The sequence below is a fragment of the Palaemon carinicauda genome, chromosome 11, assembly GCF_036898095.1.
Source record: "Palaemon carinicauda isolate YSFRI2023 chromosome 11, ASM3689809v2, whole genome shotgun sequence".
NCBI classification, from domain to species: domain Eukaryota; kingdom Metazoa; phylum Arthropoda; class Malacostraca; order Decapoda; family Palaemonidae; genus Palaemon; species Palaemon carinicauda.
In genome coordinates, this window is record NC_090735.1 from 144,486,891 (window position 1) to 144,512,455 (window position 25,565).

General features: G+C 33.3%; 3 protein-coding genes across 6 annotated transcripts; 2 read left to right on the forward strand and 1 right to left on the reverse strand.

Annotated features, from left to right (window-relative positions):
* Positions 1–1,057: 1,057 nt before the first annotated feature.
* LOC137649813 (uncharacterized) lies at positions 1,058–9,160 on the forward strand. Of its 2 annotated transcripts, none has more exons than XM_068382761.1 (3): positions 1,058–1,212; positions 1,815–1,925; positions 2,099–2,559. In XM_068382761.1, exons 2-3 carry the CDS (start codon positions 1,820–1,822, stop codon positions 2,410–2,412), a joined length of 420 nt encoding a protein of 139 aa, XP_068238862.1. In that variant the 5' UTR covers positions 1,058–1,212; positions 1,815–1,819; the 3' UTR covers positions 2,413–2,559. The 2 variants fall into 2 exon arrangements, with proteins under 2 accessions (XP_068238862.1, XP_068238863.1); XM_068382762.1 differs by lacking the exon at positions 2,099–2,559 and adding an exon at positions 8,709–9,160 and having other exon boundaries at positions 1,059–1,212.
* Positions 7,795–23,828, forward strand: LOC137649815 (uncharacterized). 2 transcript variants are annotated; one of them, XM_068382763.1, is made up of 3 exons: positions 7,795–7,837; positions 22,978–23,088; positions 23,262–23,828. In XM_068382763.1, the coding sequence occupies exons 2-3, from the start codon at positions 22,983–22,985 to the stop codon at positions 23,573–23,575; spliced, it is 420 nt and encodes a 139-aa protein (XP_068238864.1). In that variant the 5' UTR covers positions 7,795–7,837; positions 22,978–22,982; the 3' UTR covers positions 23,576–23,828. The 2 variants fall into 2 exon arrangements, with proteins under 2 accessions (XP_068238864.1, XP_068238865.1); XM_068382764.1 differs by lacking the exon at positions 7,795–7,837 and adding an exon at positions 22,301–22,367.
* Positions 12,231–16,699, reverse strand: LOC137649812 (uncharacterized). 2 transcript variants are annotated; one of them, XM_068382759.1, is made up of 3 exons: positions 16,641–16,699; positions 15,878–15,988; positions 12,233–12,784 (listed from the first exon to the last, which is right to left on the reverse strand). In XM_068382759.1, the coding sequence occupies exons 2-3, from the start codon at positions 15,981–15,983 to the stop codon at positions 12,462–12,464; spliced, it is 429 nt and encodes a 142-aa protein (XP_068238860.1). In that variant the 5' UTR covers positions 15,984–15,988; positions 16,641–16,699; the 3' UTR covers positions 12,233–12,461. The 2 variants fall into 2 exon arrangements, with proteins under 2 accessions (XP_068238861.1, XP_068238860.1); XM_068382760.1 differs by lacking the exon at positions 16,641–16,699 and having other exon boundaries at positions 12,231–12,784.
* Positions 23,829–25,565: the final 1,737 nt, after the last annotated feature.

Below are 25,565 nucleotides of genomic sequence, written 5' to 3' on the forward strand. Positions count from 1 at the left end.
ATCCAACTAAAACTAGATAAATCCTTGGTACAACGGCTGACTCATCAGTATTCTGGCAGGCAACTGTTGCGTCACTGGTACTGAACTTGTCCATCTCTGGGCAATTCCACTTGTTTTTCTTTTTGGTCGTCAGGGCACGTTTCTAAAGACGTTTCTTAGGTGATATCTACCTTCATAGTGCGATTCATTGCTTAAGCATTTGATAAGGAGCCGATGGTACAAATTTGAAGGAATACTCAAAGCCCACAGATTTGACAAATGTTGACAGATGACTCAAATATTACAAGTAATGGGGGTTCATTTATAGTGTTTTGCTGTGAGAGGAAATGCAACACTAGAGCAATATCTTGCAACATCATTTTCACATTTTTCCTTTATGAGGGGAAGCAAAATTTAGTGTTGAAACGATTATTTTCCATCTCTGGTACAGCTTGTAAATACATGAGAGCTTATGTTTGTTTGATTGTCCATCTGATAGAATATACTTGCTAAAATGTGTGTTTGAATAGGTGCCTATACAAATATAAACCATGAAAAACTTTTTTTTTATCAAAAAAACAAAATCTATCCGTGGTACTTGAGACATTTTGGGGGATTAATAGTATACAGATTTAGACTTTAAATCAAAAGTCATATCAAGTTGATATAAATTATCTAAAAGTCTCTGAATTATATTACTGAGAAAATAGAAAACTTGTAAAAACGTTCTTAAAAACGTTCGTCACATCTGATGTACACTTCTTCTTCTTCAGTCGAGAAATGGAATGTGTTGACTGGGTGGCGGGGTTAGGGTAGGGGAGGAGATGGGTGGACCATCCGGTTTTTTAGCAAACCATCTTGCGTTATGTACTAGTTCTTACTCATGGAATTCCAGCAGGAAGATTCCTGGGAATTTACCTAATTTTGCAGGTGCCAAATTGTACTCATAGTCTATATTGTAATGTACTTAATAACAATAACTCATTACATATCGTCATGAATTAAGTGTGTCATTTTCAGGACTAAGAACAAACAAAAGTTAGTTTTCTCTTCAGTAAAACTCGACGATAGACTTGGCACATTGAATGGCGCCAAAATAGTGTAAATATTGGAGTAACTGGCATCTCAACTGATCTCCTCTCCACATCGCATATAAAGACCATCAGCATCTTTGGTCAGCATCAATTTCACCAGTTGTTCTTCTTAGTAGCAACAGCTCTAGATCGATTTGAGGTAAGACTTGATTTTAGCGGGTAAAAAATTCCATGGTTAATATTCATGTTCGAAAGATCTTTAAATCTTTTAATATACATATTTAATCCTTAAAATGTATAGGAGAAATAACCAACCTATATTCTTTCAATATCTGTATGAGGTAATTTAATAATAAATTATAAAAATGCAAATTTATTTAAATCCTATGGGTATTTTACACATATCTTTCAATTGCTGAACAATTACAATTCTGGAGACCTCAATAATATCATTTTATGTTTGGTAATATATCCAAAGCAAAGATAAAAAAAATTGACGAATTAATTTTGTATTATATTTATGACAATAAAAGTGCGCCATAATATTATCATTATGAAATTGAAATTAGAGTTATATTATTATTCAGGCAAATCGTAATTCTAAAATTTGTACTTCTAACTTACATCTATCGATAAAGAATGAAAGGGTATAGGAAATATACTTACAGTATATCTCATTAAAAAATAATGAATCTTACGATGTCTGGTTTTTCAAATATAATGAATATAATATTCTTCTAAGGTAAAAAAAATGGCAAAAACAGACTTAAAAGTAAATATCCCTCTTCCTTTTCATTGCAGCCAAGATGAAATTCCTGATTGTAGCTTCCTTCTGCTTGGCAGCGGCTGTTGCTCAGAATGCGATCCAGCCAAAACCAAATGTTCGAACATTGCCTGCTGAGGTCCGAAAAGGTTAGTATCTATGATATTTACTTATTACTGACCAATATGTTTCTACAAAAAATGCTATCCATCCAAGGTGATATTACCTCATACATTGTATCATTAAGAATATACGTTGAAGAAGAGCAGGTAAATTATTAAATAGTATGTATTTGTTCATGAATATTCTATCATTTTAACAGAGGCTCCCGGCCAGTGTTATGGATTCACGGCCAGAAAGGCCTTCGCCGTGGGCCAGTCTTGGTCCCTGACTCCCTTCTGTGGTAGAGCCACCTGCCTCCAACACGAAAACCGGCTCTTCGAAAAGGTGGAAGACTGTGGCTTTGAGCCAAAGCCGTCTCCCGGCTGCAGAGTCGTCAACGAAGCCGACCAAGCTAAGCCGTACCCAGCCTGCTGTCCCAGATACGAGTGCCAGCCTGGTGCCAGTCTGCAGTACCCAACTGAGGAGGAACTCAGGGCTGCTGCACAGCAGGCTGCACAAGCTGCACAGGGTTAGGAGACCCAGAAAGATTTCTGCAAAGAGCATTGGCGAAGTTATAAACGCAAACCGTGCTATGTCTGTAGAATTAAGATCTCATGACATAATATAACATATACAGATTGTTATCATTCATAGGTCTTTAATCAGGCTGTCACAATATCATATTAATCATATAATTTTGTTTTATAATATGCATAAATATTTTCTCAAGTTTAGTTCATTTATTCAACTTATGTAAATAATTAACTGTTAAATTGACATGGATGATTGTTGAAATATTTTTGTTTCTATTTTTATACAAAAATAAAGATTATTATTGAAAGACATTATGTTCTTAATACCTTTTTACATTATCAAACTATGGCTAAACCAATAACGTGAATTATATATATATATATATATATATATATATATATATATATATATATATATATATATATATATATATATATATACACCAGGGGACATATATTAGAGTCACTACTGTCATGTTATTGACACATTGTAATAGAAACTATCGTATACGATATGGATTGTGCAAAATCTACTCAAAAATGTTATGAAACAATAGCAAAAAATTAACAGCAAATGATAATGATAGCCAGAAAACAGAAAATAAAACTGTATTTATGATTTAACATAACTATTCACATCAGTACACAAGAATCCACCGAATACTCACAACATACCAACTCTAAATGATATACATAAATCCAAGAGCCCGTGTCTTGCATAAGGCAAGGTAATCTTGAAGCAAGCTTACGAAGTAGGTCGAGTTGACTCTCCAAACTTCTATGCAGTGAGGGACAGTTGTCGTTGAGTAGTTTCAGATATAAAATGTTGATATGTAGAAATATGACTTATGATGATGAATGTTATTTTAATGTTCTTTGTCTTCTTCAAAATACTTTATCGTTGTTTGTAGTTACTAACTTTCAGAATCACAGAGGATGTAGATGAAGAATGTCTCCAAACATGAACAGGGTTCAGTCAGGTCTTTCCTCTCGCTTCCCCCTGTCCTTTTATACACGTGGGACCAATACTCCCGAATATTCGTGATGCACTAGAAGCGTTTTAAAAATATTGACCATATCCATATCCAAGGCCAATATATAGAGGTCGGTCGGACAGGGGATTGATTATCCATGACTCACCCTTCAGGACTCGTCAAGCTCGCCACAATCAAGGCCTTCGCCACAATTGACCCTGCTCAGTCATACAAAACCTTTCGTAGCGGTCAGTTACCTTGTTACAACCAAAGCTATATTGTCTCTATTTACAACGGAAGCAGTCACTTAACCGACAATGCCAAATAACTGTTCTGTTTATGGATGTCTGAATACCAAGAGAAAAACAAAAGGCAATGGTATCAAGTATTTTACGTTTCCTAGAGACAAAATTTTCTGTGATAAGTGGATACACGTGTGTTGCCGGTCTGATGAAATCAATCCAAAACATGCAGTGGTGTGTTCAGCTCATTTCACACCAGAGGACTACATTGATGATATGAAATCAAGGTTGCTGAATATTGAGAGCCCTAAAAATATGAGGTTATTGAAGAAAACCGCTGTCCCATCTGTACATATACCAAAAGGTGAGTTAATTTCATGTAATGAAGGTAACTGAAATCCCACCTAAAAAATTGTATTGAAAGAGTTCATTCTATACGAGATTTCAGTTATTTTTCAAAACAAAGGGCAACAATTATGATATGTTGATAAATGAATCTGCATGCAATTTCAAATACAGTGATGATAGAGAATTAGCATTAGAACTATACTTGACCAGCTCATTGTTTAAAGATTTAGATTTTGAATGCCCCTCAGAAGATAAAAACAATCAAATTCTAGATAAAGAAAACGAAAAAACGGCTGCCACTGTAATTGAAGATGAAGCTCTTAAATATATAGGTGGTTATATTGTAAAAAAGTTTTCTACAAAATATCCACAATTAGGAAGACAGATGAAAGAGTGTAAAAATTCAAATGAATCGTGGATTGGGATAGTAAACAGAGGTGAATTGTACATGCCATCAGATGAATTTTATTCTCAATTAATTGTGCTACGAGAAGTTTTCAACACAATCCACGGTTCATCACTTTTAGAAGGGAAATCGTGCAAAAAATCTCTTGTTGCTGAATTGCAACGATCACGAGTAAAGGTCCCAGACGACATTATTGATTTTTTTGCAAAGATATCTATATATTTTAGACTAAGGTACTTAAATAATGCTATCAAAATTAAGAAAAGAAAGACAAAAATTGAAAATGATCGGGGAGATGCCAGAAAAAATTAAAGTTAAATATTTAGATATGTTTAAATAGTTTTTACATTTCAGGATGTTCAAGCATTGAATTTTTATATTTAAAGTTAAATATTTAGATATGTGTAAATAGTTTTTATTTATGATTATATTTAAGTGTGTACATATTATTTTCATTAATAAAAGTTACAACTACAGCCGAGTTTACTTCAATTCTCACTGATGAATTCACACTGCTGTACTGTCAACAGTAATATTATTTTATCAATAAAATTGTTTAGGCATTCTCAGAATTTTCTGATAACGGAAGTATCAAATTAAGTAGTCAAGAGGAAGAATAATTCAAAGGAAATAACAATAATGCCTTAATATACAAAGCCACGGCCTAACAGAGAATCACCAGTTGGAGCCGGAGTGACGTCACAGTCAGCCAGTGGCGGGAAGATGACAGTTCTGTCCGACCGACATCTATATATTGGCTTTGACCATATCAAACTCGATAACCAACTCGTTTTCATAATCGAAACAGTTGTGAGTTCGATCATTAATGTACATTTAAGTGAGAGTAACCCTGTAAGAAGTCACTGACGCGGATGGAGTACATCCAAGATGGAATCCTGAGGTCAGTTGAGAATATTAATTGTAACAGGAAGGTAAACGGGAGAATTAAGATAAAAGGTGATAGATTGAGGATATGAGAGTTTAATGAGGTAGAAAAATAAAGATTTCTCTATATTTTGGTAACATAAACGAATAAATCAAACCGTATTTAGTCTTGAGATAATGAGTGCGTATCTTTTATTATTATTATTATTATTATTATTATTATTATTATTATTATTATTATTACTAGCTAAGTTACAACCCTAGTTGGAAAAGCAAGATGCTACAAGCCCAAGGGCTTGATTAAAGAAAATAAATGAGAAACAATATTAAATGAAGTGAGATCGGGATTTGTTTATGTGTAATGTACCAACCGTGTGTCACACAATTGTACATAATTCCTTTTGTATATAATATGCTTGTATCTTCGCTCTTCCCTCACACTCAAACGATCATGAAAATTCATGTCTGCTGTTTTGCTCTGAACATTGTCTGTCTCTCGAACATGTTATGTCCTGTTGCCTTGAGGTTTTGTATATAAAGAAGAGTGTTCCTTAATATATAACTCAGTCGATTGCTTCCTGCTTTTGAGTTCACAACCCTCTCTCGGCCCGTCACAGTAAGTATAAGTGATTACTAAGAAGGTAAAGAGGACAATTAGGACGAACAGGGAAGAGAAATGTTATAGCCGTTAATAGGTATACGAGAAAGATGCTTCAGTACATTGGTAATATTGGTACTAAGAGGTGAACCGGAGTGGTGAAGCATACAGGGGGGGGGGGGTAAAGAAAGTTTCAGAAGAAATGGTAAAAGACATTTGTTCCCTTACAGAAAGGCAAAGGTGAAGGTAACTGTAAGAATAATAGTGTATAACACTAATTTGTATATCAGAACTATGAGTGAAAGAGTTATGGTGGCCAATGTGGTAACGTCTCTGACTGGTGAACGCCAGACAGGGGTTCGAGTCCCGCTCAAACTCGTTAGTTTCTTTTGTCGTTGCAACCTCACCATCCTTGTGAGCTAAGGATGGGTGGTTTGGGGGAGCCTAAAGGTCTATCCGCTGAGTCATCAGCAGCCATTGCCTGCCCTCCTTGGTCCTAGCTTGGGTGGAGAGGGGGCTTGGGCGCTGATCATATGTATACATGGTCAGTCTCTAGGGCATTGTCCTGCTCGATAGGGGAGTGCCATTGTCCCTTGCCTCTGCCATCCATGAGTGGCCTTTAAACCTTTAAGTGTATGGTAGGCCTGTAATTTAGAAAGTAAGAGGGGACAGATGGATTACTAGAAAAAAACAGTGGAGAGAGAGAGAGAGAGAGAGAGAGAGAGAGAGAGAGAGAGAGAGAGAGAGAGAGAGAGGGGGGGGGACATGTACTCTCTAAGTGTTTTTCATGAACCAGTTAAGTTTGACAGTGAAGAAATGCAGCTGTCTGTGACTTGCATTTACCTAAGAAGCTAGTGACCAAATAGAGGATATTTGAATTTCAGAATATATAGTAGGCTATGCATAATAGGTTGTTGAACGATATTGAAAGTTTTAAAATAAGAATGAAGTGTTATTATATGGATAGGTAAATAGAATGCAATGACGTACATATGGATTCGAGATATTAACAAATTTGTCTTTATTGATGGATTGGTGGCAAAAGTAAATAAGAAAAAAGAAAATAAGTCACCAGTGGGTCATAGAATGGATGAAGATTGTTAATGATACAAAACTGAAATAGGTGATAGCAGAGAGAAAGTGAAAAAAAAATGAGTAAAAACTTGTTAAGAATTTTTGCATGAGGGTACAGCTTGTAAAGACATGTGAGCTTATGTTTGTTTGATCGTCCATCTGATAAAATAAACTTGCTAAAATGTGTTTAAATGGGTGACGAACAAATACACATACTGAGAAACTTTTTTTTTTTTTTTTTATCAAACAACAAATTCTATACGTGGTACTTATGACATTCTGGGGAGATTAATAGTATACAGATTTAGACTTTAGATCAAAAGTCATATTAATATAAATTATCTGAAAGTCACTGAATTATATTACTGAGAAAATAGAAACTTGTAAAAACGTTCTTAAAAACGTTCTACACATCTGATGTACACTTCTTCTTCTTCAGCCGAGAAATGGAATGTGTTGACTGGGTGCCGGGGTTAGGGTAGGGGAGGAAACGGGTGGACCATCCGGTTTTTTAGCAAACCATCTTGCGTTATGTACTAGTTCTTACTCATGGAATTCCAGCAGGAAGATTCCTGGGAATTTACCTAATTTTGCATCTGCCAAATTGTACTCATAGTCTATATTGTAATGTACTTGATAACAATAACTCATTAAATATCGTTATGAATTACGTGTGTTATTTTCAGGACTAAGAACAAACAAAAGTTAGTTTTCCCTTCAGTAAAACTCGACGATAGACTTGGCACATTGAATGGCGCCAAAATAGTGTAAATATTGGAGTAACTGGCATCTCAACTGATCTCCTCTCCACATCGCATATAAAGACCATCAGCATCTTTGGTCAGCATCAATTTCACCAGTTGTTCTTCTTAGTAGCAACAGCGCTAGATCGATTTGAGGTAAGAGTTTAGACTTTAGAGGATAAAAAATTCCATGGTTAATATTCATGTTAATAAGATCTTTAAATAATCTAATATACATATAAAAACCTTAAAATGTATAGGAGAAATAACCAACCTATATTCTTTCAATATCAGCATGATGTAATTTGATGATAAATGATAAAAATGCAAATTTATTTAAATTCTATGGTTATTTTACAACTATCTTTCAGTTGCTGAACAATTACAATTCTGGAGACCTCAATAATATCATTTTATGATTGGTAATATATCAAAAGTAGAAAAAAAAAAATTTACTCTTATATTTATGACACTAAAAGTGCGCCACAATATTATCATTATGAAATTGAAATTAGAATTATATCATTATTCAGGTAAATCATAATGCTTAAATTTATTCTTCTAACTTACATCTGTCGATAAAGAAAAGGAAAGGTTATAGGAAATATACTTATATTTCATTAAAAAATAATGAATCTTACGACTTTTGGTTTTTCAAATGTAATAAATATAATATTCTTCTGAGGTAAACAAATGGCAAAAAATCGACTCAAAAGTGAATATCCCTTTTCCTTTTCATTACAGCCAAGATGAAATTCCTGATTGTTGCCTCCTTCTGTGTTGTTGTGGCTGTTGCTCAGAATGCTATCCAGCCAAAACCAAATGTCCGTCATTGCCTGCTGAAGTCAGAAAAGGTTAGTATGTTTGATGTTGGAAAATTGTTTTCGTCTGGTGTAGAGACACCAATAATTACTAAATACTGATATATATAGTTGATCACTTTATCATGATATGCAGAAAAAAAGAGGAGATCGCAAATATCTCGTGGCTGTAGATTATATTAACTAAAATTTTCTTCCCCTGACAGAGGCTCCCAACCAGTGCTACGGATTCACGGCCAGAAAGGCCTTCGCCGTGGACCAGTCTTGGTCCCTGACTCCCTTCTGTGGCAGAGCCACCTGCCTGCAACAGGAAAATCGGCTCTTCGAAAAGGTGGAGGACTGTGGCTTTGAGCCAAAGCCGTCTCCCGGCTGCAGAGTCGTCAACGAAGCCGACCAAGCTAAGCCGTACCCAGCCTGCTGTCCCAGATACGAGTGCCAGCCTGGTGCCAGTCTCCAGTACCCAACTGAGGAGAAACTCAGGGCTGCTGCACAGCAGGCTGCACAAGCTGCACAGGGTTAAGAGACCCAGAAAGATTTCTGCAAAGAGCATTGACGAAGTTATAAATTCAAACCGTACTATGTCTGTAGAATTAAGATTTCATGGCATTATATAATATATACAGATTTTTATCCTTCATAGGCCTTTAATGAGGCTGTCACAATATCATATCAATCATATCATTTTTTTTTTTTTTATAATATGCATAAATATTTTCTCAAGTTTAGTTCACTTATTCAACTTATGTAAATAATTAACTGTTAAATTGATATGGCTGAAGTAGTTTGGATGATTGTTAAAATACTTTTGTTTCTATTTTTATATGAAAATAAAGATTATTATTGAAAGACATTATGTTCTTAACACCCTTTTACAATATCAAACTATGTCCACAAAAAAAAAAAAAACGAAAAAGATATATATATATATATATATATATATATATATATATATATATATATATATATATATATATATATATATATATATATACACACACACACACACACACACACACACATATATATATATATATATATATATATATATATATATATATATATATATATATATTAGGAAACATATATTATAGCTATTACTTCCATCTTATTGACACATTGAAATTGAAACTGATGAAAGGAACTCTCACGAAGAAAATCCGTCACATGTGAGGTCAGTCTTAGAATGACCTCAGGTCAATCGATAAAGGTGATGAGAAGTTTCAAGAAGAGATCTTTGGTTAATGATACTTACGTAGTTTACTGGATCAGATTTTACCCCGAAAGTCATATTTTTATTCAATGTCACAAAATTGAAAACTTTTCATTATTCTTTATTATATTGTCAATGAAATTATGCACCAGAGTTTGAGGTACACTTGAGAAGGTGCAGATTCTCAAAATAATGTAGAGGAAAAAAAAATATAAAGTTAGCCACGAAAAAATAATTAAATAAATACATAAACATAAATATTTGAATGAATATATATTTTTAAAAAGCAAGAAATAAGGATGGAATGAACTATTAAAAGTAAAATAGACGAAGACTAAAAAAAATCACGGGATAAATAAATGAATAAATGCATGAATAGATACAAGAAAGGAATAAAAGAGGAAGGAAAGTCAATAATCAATTGTACAGGTGAACAAATATATAAATATAATGCAATTTAGAGCTAATAATATTTTTTAATTAATGCCATAGTTCGTTCAAAGCTTCATTAATATGAGTTTAAGTACACACACACCTATATATATACATACATATATATACTGTATATATATATATATATATATATATATATATATATATATATATATATATATATATATATATATACATATATATATATATATATATATATATATATATATATATATATATATATATATATATGTATATATATATATATATATATATATATATATATATATATAGTGTATATATTACATATGTAAATACACAAACATGTGTTTATATATGTATACTTCATGTATCCAGTGCATGCCTTTTGAATTGGAGAAGGTGGATGTAGGTTCTCAGCATTTCCAAAATGAAGATGCTGGGCTGGCCTTTGCTAATGTCTGACTCACCACAATGGACTAGCTACTATACTCAATTTTTCTTAATGAGGCGCATTTGCACTGACTCGCAGCAGTACCTGTTTAGCTCAGAAAAATTTACTGCTCTCTGATTGGTCAGAATTATCTTATCTGACCAATCAGCGATCAGGAAACTTTTTCGAGCTAAAAGAGCACCCTTCCGAGTCGGTGCTAATCTGCCTAACTAAAAAAAATTAACTATAGGTATATAATTTTCGACAGCTCTCATTTAAGATATTTTATGTTTAAACAGAAATTACTCAAATAATTTCTGATGACATAGGAAGAGAGTAATCGCATTATAATTTTAGGATGAAATTCTTTCTCATATATTTTGAGACCATCGACTTCCACTTGAACAATGTTATACAGGATTAAAGTGAATAATACGTATCTAGATATATAAATAAATAAATGAAAAATAACTCCAGTGTTTCGGGAAAGGCCAAATTTACGTCTTCGTTGTAAATGAAATCATATATTTTTTCTTTTCAAATCATTGGTTATTTCACACAAGTGTCTTTGCCCAGCCATTCAGGGGTTTGGTCCACTGAATTAGTCAGCTGTTAATACTACAATAGTGCGAATACTATGGCCTTGGTATCTGTAATTTGAAATCTTTGTATTTTGTATCATAGATAAACTATTCCAGAAAGATGCTCAAACTATAATGCACTTTGATTACATTTCAGGGAAGCAATATCACTCATTCAGTGGTTTATTTTTTATTTAAAACACAAATCTGTTTTCACTATATTTCATATTTTACTGAAGACCATTTTTTTTGCGTGCAATAAAATATTCTTTACGGTTATTAAATGAACCGTATGAATATTATCCTCAAAATTACACATGTTACGTAAGAATGGCTAGAAAATACTAATTTTATCATAATTTTCAAGCCAAATCTAACTAACAAACAAACAATGACTACGATAAATGAAATTAAATAGCAATACCTGAATGTTTGTTATATATGCATCTTTATAAGTAGTTATTCATTTTTTATTTATTACTTTTAGAAAGTATCATACAGGGGTAAGAGATCCCTTATAATGTAGAAAGGTAATTTCCATGTTAATAGGAAGAAGCTAAGACACAATCTATTGAGATGATCTGCAAAAAAATAAAAAGGGTTTTTTATTACAATTCTAATAATTTTAGGATTTAACAGAATAATCAATAACCTAAAATCTATTCTAATACCGTCTCAAATTTATTACCTTGTTTTAACCTAAATCCCGAACACAAAATATTCATCAAATAATTTGATGATATGGAAATTCTGTAATGAAAAGAATATTATTATATTATTCATAATTATACAGCTTTTGATGTTCCTGAGTCATGTCTTAATATTTTAGAAAAAGAACAAAAAATATTTTCCAAATCTGCTAATTTTTGGAATTTCTGCGATTAGGTGAAAGCTCAAAAAGATTTTTGTCGGTATTCCGAGTTTATTGATAAAATTTTATTATTCTTTTAACCTCCTTTGATAAGGTTACTTATATAATAAAAGGGGCATAGAAAACAATGCTGTTCAGTTGAATAGATTTATTTATTTATGAAAATAGATAAAAACTTTAGCATTTATATATAAAAAGAATTTACTTTTCACATATCAGTTTGCGAGTAACATTTTTAAGAAGAATCAAGAAAGTGAGAATAATGTGGTAAGATATGATAGATATATTCTTATGAGATTACTTAAATTTTATCATATCGATTAAGACTAGATGAAATATCAGTAAAATGAAATAGTTCGTCAGAATGAGATATGTTGAGAGTTCTTTGTACAGTTTATAAATATGGTTGTTTTTATTATTCTATCTTTAGTCTAAAACTTTCTGATGAGGAAATTATCCTTGTGCACCCTGTGCAGCTTGTGCAGCCTGCTGTGCAGCAGCCCTGAGTTCCTCTTCAGTCGGGTACTGGAGACTGGCACCAGGCTGGCACTCGTATCTGGGACAGCAGGCTGGGTACGGCTTAGCTTGGTCGGCTTCGTTGACGACTCTGCAGCCGGGAGACGGCTTTGGCTCAAAGCCACAGTCCTCCACCTTTTCGAAGAGCCGGTTTTCGTGTTGGAGGCAGGTGGCTCTGCCACAGAAGGGAGTCAGGGACCAAGACTGGCCCACGGCGAAGGCCTTTCTGGCCGTGAATCCGTAGCACTGGTTGGGAGCCTCTGTTGAAATAAGAATTGTTTCTTTAATATTATTTATTGCTTTCATGAGATTACTAAATTTACAGGTATCATTATCCCCCTTTAATTGTGAAACTCGCTACAAAAGTAATAATTACAGTTGGAGGAGGAACTTATATTGACTAGAGATTGACAACGTGATTCCATTCCTAGGGCCAGGGGAATGGCGGTGTATATTAGGACCGAGTACCCTGCCTCTCATAAGTCCTGCTATCAATGTGGATGTCATGAGATTCAGGTAATAAAAGTTTGTGGCAGGCATAACAACTTTTATTTGTGTTCAATCTACCGGAATCCAGACATGGATGATTCTATCTTCGATTGTCTTCTTACCATTATGGCTAAGATACAAGAAGATGATAGAAAGGCTTCGTTTGTCTTTGTTGGTGATTTTAATGCTCACCATAGGGAGTGGTTGAGTTCTATCTCTCCTACCGATCGCCATGGCTTAAGAGCTTTAGACTTTGCCTCGGAATCAGGCTGTGAGCAAATCATAAATGAAGCTACTCACAGGTCTGGTAATTGCTTGGACCTCGTATACACTGACTCCCCTGGCGTTATAACTAGTAAGGTTGGTTCTCCAGTCGGGACTTCTGATCATGCCTTGATTTCATTATTAGTGAAGACTGAGCAGCCTGTCCCTGATATATCATATTCTTGTAAAATTTATATGAAATCCCAAGCAGACTGGAATGGGATTTTGCATGATCTTTTGTGCTTGAATTGGTCACAATTATATAATAGTGTAGATCCTGTTGTCCCTTTGAATGAGAATCTAGTCAACATAATTGATAGGCGTATCCCTTCTCGTGTGCTAAGGTACCGAGTGAAGGACAAACCGTGGTTCAATGATGATTGTAGACGTGCTTATTTGGAGAAGCAGGAGGCCTATCACCTTTGGAAGGGTAACAGATCAGATTTAACCTGGAACAACTATACTCAGCTTCGAGCTTTTGCTCAGAGAGTTTATGCCTTAACTGAAAAGGAGTACAATTTAATCATAAAAGAAACCCTCTCTGGTACAACTCAGGAACATAAATGGTGGTCTACCCTTAAATCTGCACTCTTTGGTGTAGATGCAACAGTTCCTCCTTTACTTAAACCAGATGGCTCAGTCACTCACTGTCCAAAGGAAAAGGCAACCCTTTTGGCTGATGTTTTTGACAGTAAACAGAGTAATGAAAAACTTGAACTTCCTCATTCCTGTTTTCCTGAGGCTAAACTAACTAGTTTAGCTTTTCGATCTCGTGAGATTAAAGCTCTGTTGATGGACCTTGATGCTTATGGAGGTGTAGACCCTAATGGTATTTTTCCTTTGTTTTTTATAAAGACAGCAGATTTTTTAGCTCCAAAGTTATCTGTTATTTTACGCAAGTTAGCAAGAAGAGGAGCTTTTAGCACTTGTTGGAGAATTGGTAATGTTACTCCTCTATGTAAATGTGTTTGTGGTAGCTCAAGTCCCACTGATTACCGCCCAATTTCCATAACTCCCATATTATCTAAAGTTTTTGAACGTCTTCTGGCAAAACGTCTTAATAGGTTTGCTGAAGGTAATCATCTATTCCCTAGTTTGCAATTTGGTTTTCGGAAAGGCCTTGGAGCATGTGATGCCCTTCTTACAATCTCCAATGCAGTACAGAAATCCCTTGATTGTGGTCGGGAAGTTCGTATGATTGGCCTTGATTTTAGTGCTGCCTTTGACCGTGTTAATCATGAGGCCCTTGTTTTCAAACTGAAACAGTTGGGAGTGGGTGGGTCGTTTCTTAGCATTATTATTGATTTTTTAAGTAGTAGATCTCAAAGAGTTGTTGTTGATGGGCACCATAGTGAGTATAGGAATGTGATATCCGGTGTTCCACAGGGTAGTGTTCTTGGCCCATTACTTTTCATACTATATACACATGACATGTGGTTTGGCCTAGAAAATAAGCTTGTTGCATATGCAGATGATGCTACTCTCTTTGCATCAATTCCATCCCCTGAATGTAGATCTGAGTTTGGTGAATCCCTTAATAGAGATTTAGCTAAAATTAGTGCATGGTGCAAATTATGGGGTATGAAGTTGAATCCTAACAAAACTCAAAGTATGATTGTAAGTAGGTCAAGGACGGTGGCTCCTCAACATCCGGATCTCAGTATTGATAATGTTTCTTTAAATTTGTATGACTCTTTCAAAATTTTAGGCGTGATTCTTGACAGCAAATTTACTTTTGAGAAACATATAAGGTCTGTGTCTTCTTCAATTGCACAAAAAATTGGCTTATTGAGAAAGTCTTTTAAGATATTCGGTGATCAATCTATTCTGAAGAAGTGTTTTAATTCTTTTATTCTACCTTGTTTTGAGTATTGTTCTCCTGTCTGGTCTTCAGCTGCTGATTCTCATCTTAATTTGTTGGACAGAAACTTACGGTCTATTAAATTTCTTATTCCTGATCTAGATATTAATCTCTGGCACCGTCGATCAATTAGTTCATTATGCATGTTGCATAAGATTTTTCATAACTCTGACCATCCTTTACATTCAGATCTCCCTGGACAATTCTATCCTGTTCGTAATACTAGGCAGGCAGTTAATTCTAATAGCCAGGCCTTCTCCATCATAAGACTCAATACTACGCAGTACTCTAGAAGTTTTATTCCAGCTGTTACCAAGTTGTGGAATGATCTTCCTAATCGGGTTGTTGAATCAGTAGAACTTCAAAAGTTCAAAGTTGGAGCAAATGCTTTTTTGTTGACCAGGCGGACATGAGTCTTTTTATAGTTTATATATGACATATTTGTTGTTGACGTTGTTAATAGTTTACATATGATATATCTCTTTTGACATTACTTTTTTTAGAATGATTTATTGTTAATTTGTTCTCTTCAGTTATTTATTTCCTTATTTCCTTTCCTCACTGGGCTATTTTTCCCTATTGGAGCCCCTGGGCTTATAGCATCTTGCTTTTCCAATTAGGGTTGTAGCTTGGATAGTAATAATAATAATAATAATAATAATAATAATTTATTTTAGGCCAATAGTCTCTCTTTTTTTTTTCAGTTCCATAAGTGGAAAGAAGTTAGAATGATACTAACCTTTTCGGACCTCAGCAGGCAATGTTCGAACATTTGGTTTTGGCTGGATAGCATTCTGGGCAACAGCCACAACAACACAGAAGGAGGCTACAATCAGGAATTTCATCTTGGCTGTAATGAAAAGAAATAAAAAATCTTTTAGTTGCATATCTATAGTTTTGAATTTTATGTAGAACTTCTGTATCCCGATGGGGAATTAAATTTCATGTTTGAGGGAAGTATTTTATTTTGAATATTTATTTTCAATGGGGCAAGATAGAAAAGCAATGGAAATCATCTCTATAGTATTTCAAAACTAATATCTGAAGTCAGAGTTATTTTATAAAAATGGATGATTCAAATTTTAAGAAATATTGTTATTGTTATAGATGTAAGCTTGGTTACCAAAATAACTTTCAAGAAAATATATTTTTGTCTTAAATTTATTTGTTGGATCTGCTTGTCAATAAATAAAATGAGAATATTCTTCATTTGAATTGCTAAACAGTTATTAAAAAGTATGATATGATTGAACTTTAATGGAAGCCGGCAATATGATAATTTATCCATAATAAGCAAAAACAGTTTGATATTACATTATCGATATTTTATGTTTTTGCTATCAATAAAAATGTCTGGCGTGCCAATATGAAAAATGACATTTTTTTGTCTCATAATTTCTTTTGAAGTAGACTGCCGTGAACAACAAGTATAAAAGTCTCATCTAAGAAGCTCAAAAACATTAAGCAATAACCTTTTAATTCTATATCTTCCCAACTCTTACCTTAGTTAGCTTTAGTATTGTTGCTACTCGGAAGAACAGCCGGAGTATTTGACACTGACCGGCGAAGCTCTAATGTTTATATTCTTCAAGGGAAGAAGATCCCACGAGATGCCAGATACCACCATTTTTGTGATCTTTGCCAACTAGTTTTGTCCAACACCGCCTGGACGAACAGGGATTTTGCGAAATTAGTCGGTCCTATGAATACTGAATCAACTTTCTTCTATAACTAGGAATAATTATGTATGAAAATGTCTTATTTAACATGTTCATGAAATTTCAACGAGGGAATTGATACGAGATGGCAAATTCGAAACGCGGTAAATTCCCAAGAATATTGCAGCTGGGATTCCATGAGTGGGAGCAAGTAGTGCAGATTGCGAAAGTCAGTTTGGTTACGAAAGGGCCCCAGGTTTGGTCATTCGCTCACTACCCGAGCGAGCATCCATGTGTGAAGAAGGAAAATCGAATATAAGTAATGGCAAACGTTTTTTCTATTCTTTTGGAAATCTATTTTACTGTAATATCCCATTACGGTATCTCAGATATATTACGTGGTCCACAGTGGGAATTAGGTTTGAGACATTTAACTTCATCTCCTTATACGGATGAAGAAACATTGAAGCTATTATGTAAAAGCCTTTTATGATAAATGACGAACAATTGATATAATTGCTTGATCATTTTCATTTGTATACTAGATTCAAGACTAACAAATCTTCATCAGATGCACAGTTAATCACAAACTGAAGTAAAAGTATAACTCTCTCTCTCTCTCTCTCTCTCTCTCTCTCTCTCTCTCTCTCTCTCTCTCTCTCTCTCTCTCATGGGTCATTCTTGGTCCCTGGCTTCATTTCATGGCTGAGCCACCTATCTTTAACAGGAAGAACGAGAACACATTCACACACACACACACACACACATACACACATACACACACACACACACACACACACACATATATATATATATATATATATATATATATATATATATATATATATATGTATATATATATATATATATATATATATATATATATATATATATATATATATATATATATATATATATAAATATATATATACATATGAAAGGAATCACGCTATATGGTTTAGTTACTTAAATAGGTAGTTGGTTATTTACGTACATGATATATAATTTCAATAACTTTACTTTCCGGTAAACCATAGAATAAAGACGCCTTTATTAAATGCAAAGGTTATGAAAATATTGCACAAGATTTGCATAGTATTTCATATCATTAGTTCTTCATTTCGCTTATTTTGATTGACAGGAATCTCGTCTAATTAATCTATAGGCGATTTATCATGATGCTGTCAGAAGATAATGAATAAGAATTGAATACCACTATTCGTATTAATAAACAAAGAACATCTATTGTTAAAGTGTTTAATTGATCTAATTCATCATGTTGATTTTTTTACTACTTGAAATCACAATAACAATTATGATACATTTGAAAATTCTGAAGAGATTGTAAAGTTCGCTCATGAATGGCAGAGGCAAGGGACCGGTCAATCTCCCAAGGATCGAACATATATGCAATACATATAATAAGCTCTTAAGGCCCCTCTATACCTACACTAGCCCAAGGGGGACCAGGCAATGGCTGTTAGTCTTGCGCAATTCTTAACCAAGCTTTTGGCTACAGTCCGTAGTCGACTTACTGCCCGGTACCATTTCTGAAGTCAAAATAACAAGGGAAAATGGGACTGTTGAGACAATTATTACATGCGTTTATCGAAAGGTAATTATTTTGATTAGTTTAGAGAATTACAATAAATACATCATCATAAAATTCTCAAAATTTCTTTGTTAAAGAAGTCTGAATGTGTCTGGTCCATCTTACCAGACTTGTCGGGCTAAAAAGAAAGAAAGAAAAAAATTCAATTGGCCAAGAAAGTCCAGTAAGCAAGTTGCGTGAGTAGCAGTAAATCTCTTTTTTCACTTGCCTATTTATTTTTGCTAAAGAGCCATTGCCTGTGGGCAGAATCCTCTTAGCCCGGCCATTCTGGGGGTTTGTCGAGGGACTTTACCACGGGAGATTATTCATTGCTGCAATTCAGGTTCGGGTACAGTGGTTTTGGTACCTGAAATTTATAATCTTTATCTTTTCATATCGTGGATTTCATTGTGCATCGATCGATTTGAGCTAAATGCAACGGATTTTCTTAAATGATTTTAAATGTTAGAAAAACAGAGACGGATTATTATTATATACCCTATTTTTTAGTTTTTGAATGTGATCTGTTTAATTAGATTAAACATTATTATCAATTATTTCACAGTAATCTATTCCTTTTAAATTGGAAGAAAAATAAGATAACAAATCAAATGACAACTCTACAAGGTGAAATATATATAAGTGGTAGGTAGATTGAAGTACCAGCCAGCCTTTCATTACTACCACTAAAGAATTATATAATAATTTAAGTACTAGTCTGACGGCTTCAATCTTTCTGTAATTATAGCTCTTTCCATTGCCTACACAAACACACACACACACACACACACACACACACACACACACACACACTGAATAATCAGTTGTATCCCTCGAACATTATCCTCCTTCTTATATCTGACAGAACTAAGCCTAATACATATGCCTTTGCCTTAGACTCCCTCGTAAGTAAGTAGCCACTACAACTACTAGGATAGCGCCACAGCCTCCGACCTTTGGTCTTCTACTGTCTGGTGTAAGATTCCTACGTAGTTTTCTCTTCTTCCTTTTATTTATTTTCTTTTTTTCATACGGTAAGTTTGGTATAGTAAGATATGGCCTTCTCTTGATCTTCTTTGACCTTCGTTTCCAAAGCCTTGATTATTGCATTTCTTCAATACATAGCTAGAGTTATACTGAAGTTATTTCCATTTTCTTATATATCTTCTATAGTTTATCTCCCCCCTCCATTTTTTTTTTTTTAAATTATTTTGCTATTCTTGAATGGGGCCCAAGGGCTTGTTGCATTCTGCTTTTCAAACTGAGGTTACAGCTGATAATAATAATAATGATAATAATAATAATAATAATAATAAAAGTATTATCAGTAATAATGATAATAATAATAATAATAATAATAATAATAATAATAATAATAATAATAATAATAATAATAATAATAATAATAATAAAGAGGGAGAGAGGGAGTAAAAGATTATTTTCTCCTGATATCTTAACTCTTTCAACCTCTCGCCATTCATTATTGCTTAATTAGCCGACAGTTAGTCCCGTCAGTAAAAAAATCCCTTTAATATTTTTAAGTCCTTCCAATAACACAACGTGACCGAAAGTGATACATATCTCTGTTCACACTGAGCGGTCTGATACGTATACGTTTCGTACGTCGGAGATATCTTCCAAACGTATCCGAACCGTACGTACGAATGCCGGACGAAAGGCGAATGGAAACCGAACCGTTCAGTGCGAACAGTGTCATTAGTTTCTACAAAATAATAATTTGTGTAATAGAGCCGTAGGACGACGAAATATAAACGAACTGTACAGTTTGAAACAGCGGTTTTTTGTACTGTATAGGCTATAAGCTCTCACCATGGGCGAAAGGTAAGAGGTGATAACTTTTCGAGCATTTCTCAATACAATAATTGCAATTTTCATTTATCCAATTTCTTTTTTATTACGGTGACATTTGGACAAGTGCGATCATGAAATTTATTCTATGTTAAGAAGCTTCGTTTATTATAAAGTAAAATAATGATAAATATAAAAATAAGAATAGAAGCCAAACAACATCGTTTGTGGCTATACTTTCGTTTTCTAAGGTTGTAGGGTTACTGGGAAACGAGTGTCTTCCACTTTTCTCAATAGATGGCATTGTGTCATTTCTATTGGAGTTATAGTGACATCAATGGTCTCACTATTGGACGAAAGTACTATAACTCCAGTCATCTTTTAATTTTTCTTTTCGTCTCTCTCTCTCTCTCTCTCTCTCTCTCTCTCTCTCTCTCTCTCTCTCTCTCTCTCTCTATATATATATATATATATATATATATATATATATATATATATATATAATATATATATCTATACCTATATATCTATATATATATATATATATATATATATATATATATATATATATATATATATATATATATATATATATATATATATATATATACATATATGCTCACTAGCAGTATATCGAACCCCAGAAATTCACTCTGAGGATCTATAAAGTAATCTTTGCCAAATGTATTATCTTTATTTGATCTGGAAGGTCGCATGTAAATCTGGTTTCTGAGGATGCTTCAGATTGATTATTCTTTTTTACACAGCCCTTAGGCTAAATTTTTGTGTTGTAATTGAGGTTATACTTGATTAAGAAAAACATGAATTTTCTGGTTCCTTCGATTCTACGGTTCTCGTTATTTTCCGATTAACTGCTATAATATCTCATTAAAAACATTATTAGAATTATATTACAACAATGTCTATTTCCAAATGGATTCACTGTTGTCAAGTTTAATCCAACTAAAACTAGATAAATCCTTGGTACAACGGCTGACTCATCAGTATTCTGGCAGGCAACTGTTGCGTCACTGGTACTGAACTTGTCCATCTCTGGGCAATTCCACTTGTTTTTCTTTTTGGTCGTCAGGGCACGTTTCTAAAGACGTTTCTTAGGTGATATCTACCTTCATAGTGCGATTCATTGCTTAAGCATTTGATAAGGAGCCGATGGTACAAATTTGAAGGAATACTCAAAGCCCACAGATTTGACAAATGTTGACAGATGACTCAAATATTACAAGTAATGGGGGTTCATTTATAGTGTTTTGCTGTGAGAGGAAATGCAACACTAGAGCAATATCTTGCAACATCATTTTCACATTTTTCCTTTTTGAGGAGAAGCAAAATTTAGTGTTGAAATGATTATTTTCCATCTCTGGTACAGCTTGTAAATAAATATGAGCTTATGTTTGTTTGATTGTCCATCTGATAAAATATACTTGCTAAAATGTGTGTTTGAATAGGTACCTATACAAATATAAACCATGAAAAGCTTTTTTTTATCAAAAAAACAAAATCTATACGTGGTACTTGAGACATTTTGGGGGATTAATAGTATACAGATTTAGACTTTAAATCAAAAGCTATATCAAGTTGATATAAAGTATCTAAAAGTCCCTGAATCATATTACTGAGAAAATAGAAAACTTGTAAAAACGTTCTTAAAAACGTTCTGCACATCTGATGTACACTTCTTCTTCTTCTTCTGCCGAGAAATGGAATGTGTTGACTGGGTGCCGGGGTTAGGGTAGGGGAGGAGATGGGTGGACCATCCGGTTTTTAAGCAAACCATCTTGCGTCATGTACTAGTTCTTACTCATGGAATTCCAGCAGGAAGATTCCTGGGAATTTACCTAATTTTGCAGGTGCCAAATTGTACTCATAGTCTATATTGTAATGTACATAATAACAATAACTCATTACATATCGTTATGAATTGCGTGTGTCATTTTCAGGACTAGGAACAAACAAAAGTTAGTTTTCTCTTCAGTAAAACTCGACGATAGACTTGGCACATTGAGTGGCGCCAAAATAGTGTAAATAATGGAGTAACTGGCATCTCAACTGATCTCCTCTCCACATCGCATATAAAGACCATCAGCATCTTTGGTCAGCATCAATTTCACCAGTTGTTCTTCTTAGTAGCAACAACGATAGATCGATTTGAGGTAAGACTTGATTTTAGCGGGTAAAAAATTCCATGGTTAATATTCATGTTCGAAAGATCTTTAAATCTTTTAATATACATATTTAATCCTTAAAATGTATAAGAGAAATAACCAAGCTATATTCTTTCAATATCTGTATGAGGTAATTTAATAATAAATTATAAAAATGCAAATTTATTTAAATTCTATGGGTATTTTACACATAGCTTTCAGTTGCTGAACAATTACAATTCTGGAGACCTCAATAGAATCCTTTTATGTTTGGCAATACATCCAAAGTAAAGATAAAAAAAATTGAAGAATTCATTTTGTATTATATTTATGACAATAAAAGTGCGCCATAATATTATCATTATGAAATTGAAATTAGAGTTACAGTATATTATTATTCAGGCAAATCGTAATTCTAAAATTTGTACTTCTAACTTACATCTATCGATAAAGAATGAAAGGGTATAGGAAATATACTTACAGTATATCTCATTAAAAAATAATGAATCTTACGATGTGTCTGGTTTTTCAAATATAATAAATATAATATTCTTCTAAGGTAAAAAAAAATGGCAAAAACAGACTTAAAAGTAAATATTCCTCTTCCTTTTCATTGCAGCCAAGATGAAATTCCTGATTGTAGCTTCCTTCTGCTTGGCAGCGGCTGTTGCTCAGAATGCGATCCAGCCAAAACCAAATGTTCGAACATTGCCTGCTGAGGTCCGAAAAGGTTAGTATCTATGATATTTACTTATTACTGACCAATATGTTTCTACAAAAAATGCTATCCATCCAAGGTGATAATACTTCATACATTGTATCATTAAGAATATACGTTGAAAAAGAGCAGGTAAATTATTAAATAGTATGTACTTGTTCATGAATATTCTATCATTTTAACAGAGACTCCCGGCCAGTGTTATGGATTCACGGCCAGAAAGGCCTTCGCCGTGGGCCAGTCTTGGTCCCTGACTCCCTTCTGTGGCAGAGCCACCTGCCTCCAACAGGAAAACCGGCTCTTCGAAAAGGTGGAGGACTGTGGCTTTGAGCCAAAGCCGTCTCCCGGCTGCAGAGTCGTCAACGAAGCCGACCAAGCTAAGCCGTACCCAGCCTGCTGTCCCAGATATGAGTGCCAGCCTGGTGCCAGTCTCCAGTACCCGACTGAGGAGGAACTCAGGGCTGCTGCACAGCAGGCTGCACAAGCTGCACAGGGTTAAGAGACCCAGAAAGATTTCTGCAGAGAGCATTGACGAAGTTATAAACGCAAACCGTGCTATGTCTGTAGAATTAAGATTTCCTGGCATTATATATACAGATTGTTATCATTCATAGGTCTTTAATCAGGCTGTCACAATATCATATCAATCATATCATTTTGTTTTATAATATGCATAAATGTTTTCTCAAGTTTAGTTCACTTATTCAACTTATGTAAATAATTAACTGTTAACTTGATATGGGTGAAGTAGTTTGGATGATTGTTAAAATATTTTTGTTTTTATTTTTATATGAAAATAAAGATTATTAATGAAAGACATTATGTTCATAAAACCCTTTTACAATATCAAACTATGTCCACAACAAAAAAGAAAAAGCTATATATATATATATATATATATATATATATATATATATATATATATATATATATATATGTATATATATATATATACATATATATATATATATATATATATATATATATATATATATATATATATATATGCATATATATATATATATATATATATATATATATATATATATATATATATATATATATATGTGTATATATATATATTAGGAAACATATATTAGAGCTATTACTTCCATCTTATTGACACATTGAAATTGAAATAGATGAAAGGAACTCTCATGGAGAAAATCCGTCACATGTGAGGTCAGTCTTAGAATGACCTTGGGTCAATCGATAAAGGAAAATAAGATGAGTCAAGTGTCAATGGAAAAGACTCCCAAGGCCTGAGTTAAAATTTACCCTTTTTTGTTGGTGATGAGAAGTTTCAAGAAGAGATCTTTGGTTAATGATACTTACGTAGTTTACTGGATCAGATTTTACCCCGAAAGTCATATTTTTATTCAATATCACAAAATTGAAAACTTTTCATTATTCTATATTATATTGTCAATGAAATTATGCACCAGAGTTTGAGGTACACTTGAGAAGGTGCAGATTCTCAAAATAATGTAGAGGAAAAAAAAAGATATAAAGTTAGCCACGAAAAAATAATTAAATAAGTACATAAACATAAATATTTGAATGAATATATATTTTAAAAAAGGAAGAAATAAGGATGGAATGAACTATTAAAAGTAAAATAGACGAAGACTAAAAAAAAATCATGGGATAAATAAATGAATAAATGCATGAATAGATACAAGAAAGGAATAAAAGAGGAAGGAAAGTCAATAATCAATTGTACAGGTGAACAAATATATAAATATAATGCAATTTAGAGCTAATAATATTTTTTAGTTAATGCCATAGTTCGTTCAAAGCTTCATTAATATGAGTTTAAGTACACACACACATATATGTATATACACATATATATATATATATATATATATATATATATATATATATATATATATATATGTACATATATATATATATATATATATATATATATATATATATATATATATATGTACACACATATATATATATATATTTATATTTATATATATATATATATATATATATATATATATATATATATATATATATATATAGTGTATATATTACATATGTAAATACACAAACATGTGTTTATATATGTATACTTCATGTATCCAGTGCATGCCTTTTGAATTGGAGAAGGTGGATGTAGGTTCTCAGCAGTTCTAAAATGAAGATGCTGGGCTGGCCTTTGCTAATGTCTGACTCACCACAATGGACTAGCTAATATACTCAATTTTTCTTAATGAGGCGCATTTGCACTGACTCGCAGCAGTACTTGTTTAGCTCAGAAAAATTTACTGCTCTCTGATTGGTCAGAATTATCTTATCTAACCAATCAGCGATCAGGAAACTTTTTCGAGCTAAAAGGGCACCCTTCCGAGTCGGTGCTAATCTGCCTAACTAAAAAAAATTAACTATAGGTATATAATTTTCGACAGCTCTCATTTAAGATATTTTATGTTTAAACAGAAATTACTCAAATAATTTCTGATGACATAGGAAGA

Coding starts and splice junctions, on each gene's coding strand:
- LOC137649812 (XM_068382760.1), bottom strand. CDS start 15,983: ATGAAATTCCTGATTGTAGCCTCCTTCTGTGTTGTTGTGGCTGTTGCC. Junction 12,785..15,877: donor GCCTGCTGAGGTCCGAAAAG/GTTAGTATCATT, acceptor TTATTTCAACAG/AGGCTCCCAACCAGTGCTAC.
- LOC137649813 (XM_068382761.1), top strand. CDS start 1,820: ATGAAATTCCTGATTGTAGCTTCCTTCTGCTTGGCAGCGGCTGTTGCT. Junction 1,926..2,098: donor GCCTGCTGAGGTCCGAAAAG/GTTAGTATCTAT, acceptor TCATTTTAACAG/AGGCTCCCGGCCAGTGTTAT.
- LOC137649815 (XM_068382763.1), top strand. CDS start 22,983: ATGAAATTCCTGATTGTAGCTTCCTTCTGCTTGGCAGCGGCTGTTGCT. Junction 23,089..23,261: donor GCCTGCTGAGGTCCGAAAAG/GTTAGTATCTAT, acceptor TCATTTTAACAG/AGACTCCCGGCCAGTGTTAT.